The sequence below is a fragment of the Pseudomyrmex gracilis genome, unplaced genomic scaffold, assembly GCF_002006095.1.
Source record: "Pseudomyrmex gracilis isolate BER0280 unplaced genomic scaffold, ASM200609v1 scaffold_2025, whole genome shotgun sequence".
Taxonomy (NCBI): Eukaryota; Metazoa; Arthropoda; class Insecta; order Hymenoptera; family Formicidae; genus Pseudomyrmex; species Pseudomyrmex gracilis.
The window spans coordinates 2,432-19,937 of record NW_018022609.1 but is presented as its reverse complement, the minus strand read 5'-3'; the positions used below and the strand labels follow the sequence as shown (position 1 = coordinate 19,937).

At 35.7% G+C, this 17,506-nt stretch overlaps 1 protein-coding gene across 1 annotated transcript; it reads left to right on the top strand.

Annotated features, from left to right (window-relative positions):
- Positions 1-3,709: 3,709 nt before the first annotated feature.
- On the top strand, positions 3,710-7,421 carry LOC109862587. Its single transcript, XM_020442661.1, has 5 exons — positions 3,710-3,749; positions 4,746-4,892; positions 5,005-5,129; positions 5,300-5,477; positions 7,237-7,421. Exons 1-5 carry the CDS (start codon positions 3,710-3,712, stop codon positions 7,419-7,421), a joined length of 675 nt encoding a protein of 224 aa, XP_020298250.1.
- The last annotated feature ends 10,085 nt before the right edge of the window (positions 7,422-17,506 follow it).

The window sequence follows — 17,506 nt, the reverse complement described above, 5'->3', positions numbered from 1 at the left end:
ACAGTCTGTCGCTCCGTAGCAACGGAATGGGAGAAACTAATAGAATAACACATGCATACATAGACAGCATATAAGCTGCGTTCAGGCAGCGCGCTATCCGCGCTATTGTATTCCATCGCTACGACGCGATTGTGCACCCGATTAGCGCTTTCATTGGTGTAGTATCGATGCTTTCATTGTGCATGGTGTTCAATGCACTCTGGATCTGATAGTCTTGTACCGTTCGTCTGATAGTCTTGCACTGTCCGTTTCTTCATGGCGTGGCTACAGCGTTCAGCACATGCTTGATACCATAAGTACCACAAAACGTGCGAAACGTCCGAGACGTCCGAACGCCGTCACTCTGTTGCTTATCCTGGTAAAAACTCCGAACAAGTAGCTGTAACTAAGCAAAACTTTCACAACATAACAATTTTTTTAACTTTTCACTGGTTCTATCACCGAAGTTAGTGAATGCATTCACCATAACCAGAAGGAACTTATTTCCCTTTTGGCTAGTTTCGAATGGGCCGACATGATCGATATGCAACGTGTAGAAAGGCACCAGCACCTTATCTACGTTGTTTAACTTGCATTGTCGTTTACCCGTGTTATGTTTATAGTATGCGCAGTTCAAACATGCAGTAACATATTTATTAACAAATCGCCTCATTCCTGCAAACCAGTAATTTCTTTTTATACGCTCCAGCGTATTTTCAGCGTCTAGATGGCCTGCGTCATCGTGGCACAATCTGCAAATTTGCATTCGTGTTCCCCGCGGCACGACCCAGACACTTCTATTCTCACTCAATTTGCGATACAATTTATTGTCTCGGATTAGGTACTCCTCAAAGTAATGTTTAGTCTCGTGCGTTAACTTTTCTTTTAACAAGACACTCCGGATCCGTGACAGCTGCTCCTCCTGCAATTGCGCGGCGAGTATCCAGTAATATCTACCTGCACCACTTTGAACGTTAGCGACACGATTTCAACTAAGCGCATCTGCGTGTGCCATCTTCGATCCTGCGCGGTATTGAACTTCAAATGTATACTCCTGCACCTCGAGCCACCATTGGCCAATCCGAAGTAGTAAATCTCGCTTCAAGAACGTTGCGCGTAGCGCGCTACTGTTAGTTACAACTTTAAAATGCAGATCCAACAGATGCACTCTAAACTGCCGCAAAGCTAGTACGACCGCCATTGTTTCCAACTCGTACAAGTGGAAATAGCGTTGATCTGCCGTTGTCTACTGAAATATGCCACTGCCGTCATTTATTCGTTTATTTGTTGCAACAGTACGGCGCCTACACCGACAGCACTTGCATCGGTGTTTATCTCAGTTTTTCGATTTGGATCGTAAATTGCCAACACTGGTCGAGTTACCAGCTTGTCCTTAATAGCGGCAACGGCTTCGGGCCTCTGCACAAACTTTTTCGTAACACGTAACGTTATGTTAAGTACTAATTTGTGCGTTAAATAAAATTCAAGTTTACATACAAAACTAAGTTTATGACTAGTACTGAACAGTACGTTACGTTAAGTATTAGTTTGTGCGTTGAATGAAGTTCACATACAAATGTAAGTTCACGGCCAACTTAACATAACGTAACGCGTTACGAAAGAGTTTGTGCGGAGGCACTTCATCTTGCTTTTCCGTCCATGACCAAAGTTCTTCCTAGTTAAACTTAGTTAACGGCTCCGTCAAAGTTGCGAAATTAGCAATTAATCGCCTAAAGTAACTAGCAAGCACGAGAAATTGTCGCACGTGTTTGATGGAGCGAGGAGCTTCCATTTTTACTATCGCTTCTATCTTGTAGCACCCGGGCCGCACTCCTCACTTCTTTCTCTACCCAAGTATTCGATTGATTCCGCGAAAACTAAACATTTTTCCAATTTAAAAGTTAAATAATGCTTGCGCAATAGATTTAATATCTGCTGCAACCAGTTCGTGCTTTTCTATTAGGTATACACCTTTGCTTCCGCCGTTTTTTTTCAAAATTCAAAGCTTTATTGTAAAAAACTGATTATACATTTATGTTTTAAAGTATTATCCATTGTTTTTCACTACTTTCTCCCACCTTTCTGGCAGCAATCGGATCCCGCGTTGAAAGAACTGGTCATTTTTTGAAGCAATCCACGAATCGATCCAATTTTGGACTTGTTCATAAGACTGGAAGTGCTGGTCTTTCAGGCCGTGTGCCATGGATCGAAATAGGTAATAGTCAGAGGGAGCAACGTCTGAAGAATACGGCGGGTGGGGTAAGATTTCCCATTTCAACGTTTCTAAGTATGTTTTGACAACTTTTGCAACATGAGGCCGAGCATTGTCATGTTGCAAAATAACTTTATCGTCTTTTAAAGTATTGCGGCCGTTTTTCTTTCAATGCTCGGCTCAAACGCATTAATTGCGTTTGATAAAGATCTTCTGTGATTAGTTGAGACGGTTTTAACAGCTCATAATATATTACACCAAGCTGGTCCCACCAAATACAGAGCATGACCTTGAAACCGTAAATATTCGGTTTAGCCGTCAGCGCAGAAGCGTGGCCGGGATATCCCCATGATTTTCGGAGCTTGGGGTTATCGTAAAAATCCCATTTTTTGTCATCAGTCACAATGCGATGCAAAAATCCTTTCCGTTTTTGTCTTTCAAGTAGCTGTTCACAGATACAGAAACGCCGTTCAACATCTCTCGGCTTCAACTTGTATGGCACCCAATATCCTTGCTTCTGGATCATTCCCAGATTGTTTAGGCGTTTTGAAACTGCTTGTTGGCTCACTTGCAATAATCTTGCCAACTCCTCTTGACTTTGACACTTCAGTCTTCATTGAGCAAATGCTCTAATTCTTCATCTTCAAAAACTTTTGATCTTCCACTACTATGCCGGTTTTCTACGTAAAAATCACCGCTCTTGAAGCATTGAAACCACTCACGACATGTTCTTTCACTCATAGCAGCCTCACCATAAGCGTCTGAGAGCATTCGGTGAGCCTCAGCCGCAGATTTTTTAATATTAAAAAAAAAAATTAACACCTTCCGCAAATGACGAGAATTCGGCTCATAAGTTGACATTTTTATTCGAGAATAACTATATGATGTAAACACAAATCAACTACTGATGCTATCAGGTTATGTTCACAAGATACTAAAGAGTATTGCAAGTCATCTGTAATGTATGTACTCGACGTCTACTTGTCGTTAATGGCATCTATAGAAAAACGGCGGAAGCAAAGTTGTGTACCTAATATATTGTTCTAGACGGTATGATAATATCATCTAGATAAGGAAAAGCTACCGAGTTATTTAGATCTTCCACTACTCTATCCATCAGCCGTTGAAATACGATGAGCGCGTTGGTCAGACCGAAAGGCATGCGTAAGAACTCATAAGGACCTTCCGGTGTCACGAACGCCGTCTTTTCGATCGAATCATCAGCTACCAATACTTGGTAACATCCCAATGCTAACTCTAATAACGTGAAATAGCGGTTACCGTCTAGTTCATCTATTTGATCTTCAATTCGCGGCATGAGGTATTTGTCTTTGATCGTGATTGCATTCGCCTTAAGGAGTCAACACACATGCAATACTCGTTTGTCTTTTTCTTTACCGGGCTTGCATATGATGAACTTGATTCCCGGATTATTTTGTTTGCCAGCAGTTTGTCAACGATCTCCCGTAATATCCGCTATTCCGACTCGGCCAAGCGGTACGGACGGTAGAATACGACATGTCGGATGTACAGCGTATGCTCAGCGACGCGGCGTTGGGTTTGCCAAGCTTACCAAGCTTGCCAAGTTTTTCCCCTACTCTTCAACCGCCCTCGCGTCGCGGCGCGCGCAGCACGAGATTCGTGTCTCCTACCGGCCGTTGCTGCGCCCTCTTCCGCGCCAACTCACACCCTTCATCTCGTAGTGCCTTTTTCTTAAACGCGGCGCTTGATTTTTTCACACTTTTCTGTTCAGAATGACCCGATCTATCTACACTTGTCGGCTTTATAGTTCGTTGTCAGATACCCTGTATCTTGTCATAGTAATATATATGTTAGAAATGTATATTATTAATAAATAAGAAAGTAAACCCGATGAGCCTTAAGTCTAGGTGATGGAATAAAAAACAATGATTTATGTGGTGTATAAATAAATTGACGAGTTCAAATCTGCAGCCGCTAAAGTGAGTCAACAAACAACAGCGAGAATAAATATATCAATAACAATGACACTCGTACTAAACAGTAAGATGTCAATATCTTGAGAATTCTTAATTGCAGGATTAAAAACAGATAAAGTCAGACTGCTATCGCCGACACACAAAAAATGCGGTCAAAATTTCACTGCAAATGTTTCAAAGCATTGTTTTATCTTTATTATTTGTTAAATGTAGATTAAAGATAAAAAGATGCTTCAAAACAGGTGCAGTGAGACTTTGACCGCACTCAAAGAAATGGGAACAAACATGACTGTCTTATATCGCAATCAAACAAAAAACAAAAAAAAATTGACTTACTTTAGCGGCTGCAGATTTGAACTTTTCAATTTTGTTGCTGAAGATGATCACAAATATACTGATCGAAACATCCAATATACCACATATAAATCATTGTTTTTTATTCCACCACCACCCTGAACTTAAGGCTCATCGGAAAATTTACTTTCTTATTTATTTATTTTACTGAGCTATATTTATTACTTTTATATTATTAATATTTATATTATTATATTACATATATATTATTACTCTTTATATTATTATAAATATAATTGCAGCATGTGACGACAATTGGTATGGGTATAATTGTGCAAACAAGTGCGGTTTATGCAAATCTTTTGGATGTAACAAAGTAACTGGAGAATGTATTAACGGATGTGTTAATAACTTGAAAATATTTTACTTGCCACCATTGTGTCATATAGGTATGGTAGAAGTTTTTCTGATTTACGATACACTACTATGATTATAAGTGTCAGACACTTCTGTCATTCTTATAATAGCTGTTAGACAAATGATGTTATGTTGAATTTTAAGGCTTAGATAAGCTCACAGAACCTGAAATTGTCTCTATCACTTCAACAAGCATCCGAATTAAACATCCTATAGTGTGGAAAGAGGAATATGAAAAAATACGAATAACTTATTCGTGTGCTATTACGGTAACACTACTTTTGTTTTATACTAGAATTGAAAAAAAAATTTAAAAATGTGTATCTTTGATGATAAGTTATCAGTACCAAAAATTGTCTTTCTAATCTATTACTCAAGTCATAGTTTGACGTATTTGGAAAAAAAAGTGTAATAAACTTTTCTATTATATTTTCTACAGGGAGAAAATGATTACATCTTTACGCAATCGTGGAATAGACTGTTTCAAAATATGACATATTTGATCGGATACTTCAACAAGTTAAATCCTGGTTCTGTTTATTCAGTCAAATGTATGCTACTTGCAGAGAATGAAATAATTGAAAGCAAATGGCAAAGTGTGGAAACTGATTGTGAACGTAAATAGAGATTTTTACTTTTTTTTGCGCCTGTATCTATACTTCTCGCAAAGAACGTCCACAGCATTATTTCTGGCACTATGCAAAGAGAACACATAAAAAGTTTACAAAATATACTGCTTTCTTGATACTTTATAATCAAATATGCATCCAAATTGCTGTATACTTATATCATGCTTATCTTTTTTGTATCTACCTATCTACTTACATTCTTATCTTCTAATCACATCCCGCATTCGTATATTGTTTTCTATCACTTAATTTTGTGGTTATGTTCAGTTCTTATAGATGGGAGCACTACGAGTTTAATTTATTTTTTTAAACTTAGTCGATGAATATAATTGGTCGTGTAAAGTCGTTGGCTGGAATATATATTGTTACGCTCGCGGCAGCGGTTCTGTCTCGTCGCCGATCTCCGCGATTCGCGCACACGACCGCGGAAATGAGAAGACGTGAGTTTTCTTAACAACACTTTATTAAGCTACGAATTATTACAAGAATTATAGGATCGTCTGTAACGCGTCGTGACAGCTTCGCGTCCGCGATTCGTCTCTCCACAACAATAACTCTGTCGCCCGGCAACGAACAATCGCGCCGAGCGCACGCCGTTCACGCGGCTCACGCACTCGGTGTCCGTCGCGTAACAATATATATACATACGTGTGTATATACGTGTGTATATGCGTGTGTATACTAAAACTTCATTTATTTTTCTACCCATGAAACATGAGCACTTCACTTATTTTCCTTTTAGAGGGGATCCCACCACTGCTGTAGAGTAAAGGTGATTTTCCATTACGGTTGCAGTGTGATTGACTGCTGCAAATCATGCCGTTTCCCGCGCCTCGTTTCCCAGACGGCACAATGATGTATTTAAGATGTCTTGAAGATGTCTCACAGAGACTTTGAATGTGCAAAAGATATCTTGTTGAGACATTTTCGAACGAGTAATGATGTTCAAATAATATCTCAGGGATATGCCTGAGACTGCTAATGTCCACATCAAAAACATGCAAATGATATCTCTTGCTATGACTACATATATTTCTAACTATGACTACACAATTTGCGATAAGTCAAAGACTTAATCTGTGTTTTTACAGGCTTTATTTACATTTTCGTGATTATTTACATTCAACCGTTCGCTGGAATGATGAGGTAGAGTAATCGTTATTTCGTCGCAATGATCAATGGACATTTTGCCACATATTTCAAAAAATATGTATCACAGTAAAAAACGTTTCAGACAAAAGTTACTCACTTTTTGACGAGAATTGAGGATCTGTGGAGAAAACTTTAGGTTTCTATTTAAAAAAATAGAGTTCACCTTCAAATGACCTTGAAAACGTTCACAAACTTAAAAAACATTAATGCAGTACTCTTTCTCCCTCAAAATTTAACAACTTTTGTCTGAAACATTTTTTCATAAAATACTTTGTTTTTGAAATATTCGGTTGTCTCAATTTAAATGCCCCACCTTGTATATATAGACATATTTTCCGCATAACATCTAGCAAATGGATTTACACGACCAATTATATTTCATCGACTAAGTTTAAAAAACTCAAGAGCCCGAGATGATTCTCAGTTTAATACTAATTGTTTATTTTTTTTTATTATTGAATCATCTAGCTACTTTATCTATGCTATGTTCTTTTTCAGTCGCGTTTTTTTGAAGATTTATATTTTTCTACAGTGTGCATAAAAGAAGACTGTGTCATAATACTAAAATATTGAGAATATATTATGTGTTAAATAGTATTTCATCAATTGCGTTTATTACCCAGCTTCAATCCCACACTTGGTAGCAGAGCGTGGTTCGAAAGTGTACCTTTTTTGAGATTGTTGAGTTGGAATCTCACGAACGTGGAACAACTTGATGACACAATTTACTTCCTTAGGAGTGAAAAAATTGAAAGAATCTTAAGAGCTAAGAAGCTTTGAAAAAAAGTGTTAAATATGAAGCACAAAAGCCCGGAAGAAGGCGTGAATGACTATGATGTGAAATTTAAACTGTGGAATGAGTGAGACGATGATAATTACGCAGCACGTACGGTAATTATTAATACTATGAGTACAGCGCAATTGCTAAAATACAGTCATGAAAAAACCGCGGATAAATTGTGAAGTTTGATTAAGAATAATATGGCAGCGGAATCAAAGGACTTAAAGACAAGATCGCTATGTGAATTGTCGAATCAACGAATGAAAAGGACGAGATCATAGACGCGTATGTGAACAGAGCTGAAGCATTGCAAAATCAGTGTGCAACTTGATAATGATAAAAGAGTGTGAAAATTATATGAATTGAGAATGTATGTTATTAGAAAATTAAGGCACGAGTTTGATCAAAATGTAGGAGCATTGGAAACTCAAAAGGAAATAACACTTAATGATATACGCTACGCACTAAAACAAGAGGAATTAAGAAGAGACAAACGAAAAGAAGATAAAACATTAAGAGAAAAATATGTTAGAAAAGCAAGAGAGAAATCGAAAGATGATATTGTGTGCTACAATTGCGGAATAAAAAAACACACTTCGAGCGAATGTAAAAATAGGCAAAAATGTTTGAACTGTCAAGGATTAAACTATATTGCGGCAAATTGTACGGAACCAAAGAGAAACATATCGGGAGGAAGAGGTTACAGAGGTATATCAAGAAGAAGAGGATCAGGACAAGATTATGGACGGACAAAGGTTACATTGAAAACTACAGACGAGGCAGTATTATCAGTAAGAGATAGAGCACAAGTGAGAAAAACGTACAGTGAAAAGGAAAATAAAAAGAAGGTGCATAAAGACTATATGTAGAGTTATTAGATTCAGGCGCGACGAGTCACATGGCGAGTACCGAAGTTATGTTTGAAAACATAGTAGAAGATAAAAGGGATATTTCATTAGCTGACAGGAATGGAAAGAAATTAATATCTAATGGGCGAGGAGAGATAATAATGATACAACATTCAAATGACGATAGAATACTACTCAAAAACGTATTGTGTGTACCAGATATTAACATGAATCTCTTATCTGTAGCAAAAATAACGGAGTATGGATATAATGTGAAATTTGATAAACATGAAACCATTGTCTACAAGAACGGAGACGAAATAAAAATGAAAGCTCTAAGACAAGAAAATGCGTACTATGTGAGATCGTCAGTAGTGGAAAGTGAGACAGCAGCAACAGTGAATGATATCAATGTTTAGCACAAAAGGTTTGGACATACGAATAAGAAACTTATTGAAGAGATGAAGAAAAAGGATCTCATGGTAGGAATGAGTGAATACAGAGAGCAGAGGCACTGCGAAGGCGTGCCTAAAAGGAAAAATGTGTAGAAAAACACACTCTAGATTGACAAGTAGAAAAACGAGTACTATTATAGAGCTATGGCACATTGATTTGATTGGTCCGACCCTTCATCACACGGTGGTAAAATTTGTATTTTCACTATTTTAGATGATTATTCCAGAGTGATATTTATCGAACTATTGGAAGAAAAAAGAGAAGCAGCTGAAAAGTTTAAAAAAATTAATTGTTTAGAAGGAAAACCAATCCGGACTAAAGTTGAAAATAATAAGATCTGATGGAGGAGAATTTACCAGGAAAAAATTAGGAGAGTGGCAAATAGGAAAAAGAATAAAACATGAATTTAGCCATGCTAGGACTCCACAGTGTAATGGAATGGTAGAAGAGCAAACAGATTTGTAATAGAAATGACCAGAGCAATAATGGCGGATTCAAAATTGCCACTTGATTTTTGAGGTAAAGCAACGTATATGGCAGTACATATAATATTAAAAACAAGAGCAAATCAACCGTGCATGGGAAGACTCCACATGAGATGGAGAATTTCAAACACAAAGTTTTCACTCTATGTGGAATGGAAGAAAACCAAATTTTAAGCATATGAAAAGATTTGGCTGCATATCTGACTGAATAAAGAAGAGCGAAGAAAAACGTTTGAATCTACGGTTATCAAGAAAATTCGTAGTATATAATATGCAGCAAATAATACTTACAGAGTTTAAATTCCAGAAACAGGAAAAATAAAAACGGATTGTGATGTTACGTTTGATAAGAGCATAAATGGATGTGAACCGTTGAATGGAGATAAAAAACAAAAACGTATAGTAAATAAAAAATTTATAATTAGAGCAATAGAAATGGATTCAGAGAATAATGAAAAGATAGAAGAACAAAATGATATTTGTGAATATGAAAAAGATAAAAGAACAGAATCATAAAATAGTGAATATGAAGATGCAGAAATGGTAGAATTTCATAAGAGGCATGAGATAGAAGACAGAAATGAAGATAGTACAAATAAAGAAAATGAAGAGTGAATTAGAGAAGATGAAGATGTAAATGAAATATAAGTGCAACCAATAGAAATAAAAAAGAAATACCAAAGGAATATCAAAAGGAACTACAAAAAATGTGATAGAAATGCGAAAAAATTTAAGGCATAAAGAGGAAGAAAGAAAAAGAAAACAAGAAAATGTTAGAAAATTTGAGAGAATTAAAAATCAGCAGTCTGCAATGACAAGTATAGATGAAGACATCTCGAATAATAATACGTGAGGCAGAAAAATCAAACGATTGGATTCAGTGAAAACAAGCAATCTGTGAAAAATTGACGTCAATGAAAAAACATGAAGTATGGAACATTGTGCTTCGACCAAAAAATGAGAGAGTCATCAAATGCAAATGAGTATTTGAAATAAAAGAAGATCCGATTATAGGACAACGACGGTAAAAAGCTCAACTAGTTGCATTAAGATGTAACGTCCAGGAGTAGATTACGGAGAAACGTTTGCTTCAGTAGTAAGAACAAAAACGATAAGACTGTTATTTAGCACGAGTGCGAAAAAAACAAGATGATAAAACTCTATAACGTAAAAACAGCGTTTCTGCATAAAAAATTAAAAGAAAAGATATTTATGGAATTACCAGATGAAATACAAGTCAGTAAGGAACAAGTGTGTAAAGTAAAGAAGAGTATATATGAGCTAAAACAAGCTGAAAAGTGTTGGCATGAATTTCTTACCAATGTTTTAATAAGATGTGGATTAAATCAGTTTAAGGCAAACCAATGTTTATTTTAAAAGAGAGAAAAATAGATTCTTGTACTGCAAAATACATGTGGATAATATGTCAACAGTGTCAAACTATGATAAATTTGAGAAGAGCTACAGTGACGAGATAAGAGAATACATAAACATTAAAGATTTTGATGAAGCAAAAGTTGTGCTAGAAATGCAAATGGATCACAAAAAAAGAAAACTATTCGTACATCAAAAAAATATATTGAAAACTTACTTCAATTGTATGGAGATGAGAGAATGATGCTGTAAAGATGCCAATAAATACAGAAACAAAGTCTGAAAATTATGAAGAAAGTAAGAAAGCTGATATTGAAGCGTATCAAGAGTTAATAGGAAAACTCATGTACTTAAGTGTACACATACACGACTAGATCTGTCATTTGCGCTGAGTTATCATACTTCAATAATCTAAGAGAAATGCACATGGCGGCGTTAAAAAGAATTTTATGGTACTTAAAAGAAACTTTTGATCATCGCCTGAAGTTTAAAAGGGGGAACTCAGCAGTAAGAATAGACTGTGAGTCAGATGCATCATGGGATTGAACAGAAAATGCAAAATCTTTTACCAGACTATTATTATATGTAAACGGAAACTTAATACAGTAGAGAAGCAGAAAACAATCCATGGTTGCATTGTCATCAACAGTAAGCGAATTGGAGGCTATATTGAAAGGACTAAAAGAAATAGTGTGGAGTTTTAGATTGATACATGAAATTAAATCTTCGGAAAAAACATCAAGAGAAATTGTGATAATTTGAACGCTGGTAAACTGGCAAACGATAGTAATTTCAAAACAAAATCAAAACTGAACCGAAGATGTCACTACATTTGTGAGACTGTAAAAAAGGAAAATATTATTTTGAACCATGTACCCAATGACAGTATGACAGCAGATTGTCTAACAAAGCCATTAGGGGCTTCGACTTTGTTTAAACATATAAAGAAGATAATGAGTTCTACGAAGTGAAAAAAATAAGGAGCCGGATGGTGGAGTATTGTTTCTTTAATCACTTAGTTTTGTAATTATGTTCAGTTATTATAGATGGCAGCACTACGAGTCTAATTTATTTTTCCTACTATTGAGCCATCTAGCTAATCTATTGGGAGTACAAATTAGTTCGATCCGTTTCCAAAAGATGGCTGTTGTGAATGGTTTATAGTGACAGTTGATTTTGACGGTTTTAGAGAGATTAGACATCTGCTACTGATATTCAGCTTATATCGGTTTGACTTTTATAGAAAAACCTTTATTTTTACTGTGTTTGAAACATCGAATTTTGTGTTAACCACGCAACATTTGCGGGAGGTTTTAATTTTCTGCTTTAGTTGAAAGAAAAGTGCAACTGACGCCCATCGAATGCTTGTCGAAGTTTCTGGTGATACTGCTCCAATTAATAAATCATGTAGGAGATGGTTTCGACGTTTTAAAGATGGAGATTTCAACGTTGAACCAAGCCTCGCTCTAGACAGCCAAAAAAATTCGAAGACAAAGACTTGGAGGCATTACTCGAAAAAGATCAGAGTCAAACGCAAGAGGAGCTTGCAGAATCATTGGGAGTAACTCAACAAGCTTTTTTTGTACGATTGAGAGCCATGAAATGATTCAAAAACAAGGAAATGGGGTGCCTTATTAACTGAAACCGAGAGACGTTGAAAGGCAATTTTTTACTTGCAAGTTGCTGAAAGACAACAAAGAAAAGGTTCTTTGCATCGGATTGTGACTGGAGATAAGAAGTGGATATTCAAAGACAACTCCAAGAAGAAAAAATACTACGCTAAGTCTGGTCAATCGTTGCCATCGACCTCAACATCAACACCAAAGCCGAACATTTATGGTTCGAAGATCATGCTTTGTATCTGATGAGACCAAAAGAGTGTCGTTTACTACGAGCTGCTGAAACCTGGCGATTCCATTACAAACGATCTATATCGGCTACAATTGATTTGTTTGAGCCGTGCATTGTGAAAAAAACGGCCGGAATACGAGCAAAGACATGATAAAGTTATTCTTCTTCATGACAACGCTTGGCCTCATGTCGCAAAAATCGTAAAAAAAATATTTAAAAACGCTCAAATGGTATGTTTTACTGCACACGACGTATTCTACGGACATTGCTCCTTCTGATTACTTGTTGTCCCGAAAGATGCGGCACGATTTGGCAAGTTCACTTCTTTCGCAAAAATCGAAAATTGACTCCAAACTTGGGTCGCCTCCAAAGACGAATAATTTTTTCGAGATAGACTTCGAAAATTGCTTGAAAGATGGAAAACAGTAGTAGCCAGCGATGGACAATACTTTAATTAATCTGTTCATTCATTTTGTTTTAAAATAAATGCATTTTTGAACACAAAAAAAACGGACCAAACTAATTTGTACTCTTAATACCTATGCTATTCTTCTTTTTCAGTCGCGTTATGTTTTTTCTAGAGATTTATATTTTTCTACGGTGTGCATAAAATAAGACTGTGTCATGGTACTAAAATAGTGGCAATATATTATGTGTTAAATAGTATTTCATTGATTCCGTTTATTAATCAGCCTCAATTTCAACGAAAACTTAGAAATAAATATATACGGTTTAAATTTTATCAAATGCTGTAGGTTTTAGTTCTGTGCACACTTGAAAGATCTGCCACACAAAGTTTTATATGTATATTTTTATATTTCCTTATAAATATGCGTATAGTAACTGTTACGTTCTGACTTTTGGTTACGGACGAGCCCTTGCGGAGAAACGCAACTGAGACACGACACTTTTGTGTACTATATCCCGACACACTAACCTAATAAGAAAATTCAAGCATGCGGATCGAGCGAGACTGTTTTTAACGACGTAGACTTTCAAGTTAACGGGTGTGCCGATATTACTCGTCTAACGTCTTTTCACTCGTCGGTCCTTTTTTAGGTCTTAGACGTAAGTCTAAATTACCTGGGACCTGGTGATCGCGTAATGAGATTACAGGAATAAATGTTTAGGATAAAGATCCAAAGTTTAATTAAATGAAACCGTTTCTTTATTTTGCAAGCGTATAAATCATTTTTATTTAACAAAAGAATATTTAAATTGTATCAAAATAGTCTTACGCAAATACGGATAATGTGAGTATGTGTATGCGCGTGAATGTACATAATCACTGTTTCTTATTTCCGTATGTTCATTATTAATATTATTATTGGTGTTTTTAATATTTTATTTTCTATTTAAATAAGCACCGTTGCTACATAAACTATCGTCGGATAGAAGAGAGTTGGTCCGTTTCGGTTCGCTCGCTCGACAAGCAGCGGCTTTCCGCCGCAAAGTTCGATTTCTGATATCGCGTCGTTTCAAGGTAGCGTCCCGTGATTTAAATTTTCGGGTCCACTTCAATGAAAGTTATTGGTATTTGTAATTGCACACGTTTATTAGAATCACGGTTGATTTTAAGAGCGGTATGTCAATCACATGTAGATTGCTACTGCATAAGGTTTGACAGTGGTGATTGGAAAAATCGGTAACGGTTCGGAACGACTGAACGTCGCGAAGCGCTAATCCGATGACAAGGAAAACCGGCAGCAGTTTGGAGCGGTTTGACACCGCGATAATCCGGCAAGAGGAAAGCTAAAGAGAAAAACTGCAGTTATTAATAAACTACTAACTTTAATCTCTTTCTTCCAAATATTAACCGTTTATTAAAAGAAAAATTTAAATGTGCGCGTGGAAATCTCTAAATTTCTTTGCGAATTTTCTATATTAGTTAGCACTCACTACTTGTTGTCCGCAATAGAATCTCGAAATGAGAGATCAATGCGCTTCGGCCAAGAGTCAGGAGTCAGTCGGTTAACCTCAGCTGAGATGAGTTGCTTGTCTTTTCTGACGGGAGCGATCACAAGTCACGACGCTCACTCGCGTTCGCGGCGGCGAAACCGATGTCAAATTCAGAACCGCAACAGTCGAGAGGATCGAATTCTCGCAGCATTCCGGACGGAACAAAAGGAGCGCGTATCTTTTCGTACTACCAACCTGATTTTAAATTAAACTGACAGAATGAACTGACGAATTGATGAGTTAATCTTTGACCGCGCCAGTAAAACAACTAGAGCTGAACTTTTGTATCGCGATAATGATAGTAACGGTACTTCTGGTAATCTGGTAATGAATGGTGGGAATCTGGTAAAGAATTAATGAATTCGCTCCGATGTTCTAGCACCTTATATATGATGAGCTCGTGGCGTTAACCCTCCCGATTTTTGCCTCTCGTTATTAGACTTTTACTTTTCTACTCTTCACCAATTAAAAGTTAGATCTCTCATTTGCTAATCCGATTAGGCAAAAGGACTGACAGTCGATTTTTCTGACTCATTTAATGTTTAAACTTTATTATATGTACATACGTGCAATATTCTGTTTATTTCGATGCCCATATCATTCCGTTCCGAGATTAGCGGACTGTTTAAATTATCTAAGTTTATATTCGCGATTTATTTGCGAACACAACATTTCGGCGGATTGTTGATTAATTAATCGGAATCTTTTTGAAAGTCGATATGATTAGTTTCAATTTCTTCAGTCAGACTTGTTTATAAAATTTGCGATACCGGTGTGTTTTTCTGAAATCAATGGGTCCTCTATTCTCTGCTCAAAGATTGCTGCTTAAAATTACTTCTAAAGCGCAAATCTTAAAGCTACTTTATGTCTTGTTGCAACCAGAAAGAGATCGTAAAGTCCAGGACATAACATAACTAATATGATAACAATGAAATTATTATTTTTGTTTCCAATTGTATCACCTGCATATAGAAAAAAACATGTAGTACAAAAAGAAATATGTAATCACACTATTGAGTATTAGATATTATCATAATACACAGTTTTATTAACTCTCTTGTATATTATGTATTCCCTTTCATACTAATTGGATGTTTTTTTGGTCTGTTATGTAGCGGTACAAACTTTTAACATACTGCCTACAGAAAACAGTATAATTATTGATTGGCAAAACACTTCGAATGTACGTACATATTTTGCTATTTATCTAACAGTAATTTTCTATTCAATGGAGAATGTATTAAATGTTGCATGTATCAAATTATTATAGATTTGATTTTTTTTGTATACTAGCAAGTATTTTCATGTCCAGTACATTGGTATTATGTAACTCTCCAAAATGAAAATACAGGCGAGAATATTAGTACCTCAACAGTTATCACTTTTCCCCATGAAGTGTCACATTTACCATCAAATACTCTTTTTAACGTAATTATAATTCATCCGCGACTTGCTCATACAATCATAAAACATAGGAATTACCTGTTCCTTACTCAAATTCGTACATTACGAAGCGGTAAGTTTTTATGATTGCTAAAATACACTAAACAACTTTTACAAACATATATTTCATATATTATAAGTATGTTTTTCTAATATCTGTATTTTATAAATATCATTAGTTTCAACAAAAGTATTAGATATTCAATATGTTGCAAACTCGAGCACACAAGTCACTTTGAAATGGAACTCTCCGGATCACTTAACCATAGTGCTGTACAAAATAACATTAAAGGTAACTTTATGTAACTTGTAGTTATATGTGTTCAAATATCGACATATATGTAATCATCTTTGTTTTCTAGATATTACTTCGAGTGTTTCGTAGACGCGTTATATTTTTGTTATATTATAATTAAATAATACAATATTGTTTCTATACCTTTTATTGTATCAGTCAATTATATTATAGAAATTCTGTTCAAGATGTTGTAGGGTGTATATCGTTTAAGCTGCTTGTTCTTATTTTTCCAAGTTATAATATACTGATAAAGTATCTTTCTGATATTTGATGCCTCTGTGTGTTGCATTAATGTCTGAAAATAACTATTGGGTGTGAACCGCGCGGTAGTGTCAATTTTGTACTTACGTTTCGTGAACATTTCATCAGTTTAGTTCATCAAGGTCTCAAAGTAGCTTGATATTGAAGTGCTCTTGGCCAAGTGTCATTGTTTTTAGCGCTAAATTACAGAAGAGATGAAGTGTGTGGTATAGTAGAATTTAATGTTTTCTTTTACAATTGCTCCTTTACAAATTTATTGNTAACGTAACATACATTGTAGAGAGTATAGGTAATAGAAACGATTTTTTCGACTTTCTTAAAATTGTACAATATTTCTCCTGATTTTTTTACATAAAACTAAAGATTTAATTGCATTATTTAAATAAGGAAGCTATTAATAATGCTATTTATCGTATTCATGTTTCCTCTTTTTAGATTATTTTGTACTATGGTTGTGTAGATTTAAATTTACCTACACCAGTAGTACCACCTATTGAACACGTTACAATCAAACCGGAAATTACATTCTCAGATTTACATCCATATGCATCTTACACAGCACGAGTAACTGCACATGAAGTTCAAAGCAGTTATAGCGCAGAGATAACTTTTAATACAAACAGATTAGGTACATATAAAGTTGCGCTATTTCTAACAAACAATTATACTGCTTTTAATATATGAAGTAAATATTTACAAAAACGGAGCACCATTGTAGGTCAATGACTTTGACATATGTTGTCAGAACACTTCTCTGAACAGCACTCAAAAAGATACGGCTGTTGATCGTTGTTTGTTAAAAAGTTATAATCAAAACAAGCTTTATAAATGCACTCTTATTTTGTGACACCATGTATATTTTGTTCGTATTGTAAGCGTGCAGACAGAGGGAGCAAAGCCTTNTCTATGAAATGTGCTTTATGATTTACCGTATGATAAATGAAACCGTACGTATTGATGTTATTACATGCCTTTCAACAGTCACAGTGTATGGTAGATATCTTTCATATCCTATATGATTTAAAGAATTGTTATTTCAGTTCACCAAACTCACGTGAAAGATTTACACGTGAACGCATATATATAAATGTATGCATACACACATATAC

Coding starts and splice junctions, on each gene's coding strand:
- LOC109862587 (XM_020442661.1), top strand. CDS start 3,710: ATGTCGGATGTACAGCGTATGCTCAGCGACGCGGCGTTGG. Junction 3,750..4,745: donor GCTCAGCGACGCGGCGTTGG/GTTTGCCAAGCT, acceptor ATATAATTGCAG/CATGTGACGACAATTGGTAT. Junction 5,478..7,236: donor TGTGGAAACTGATTGTGAAC/GTAAATAGAGAT, acceptor TGTGTTAAATAG/TATTTCATCAATTGCGTTTA.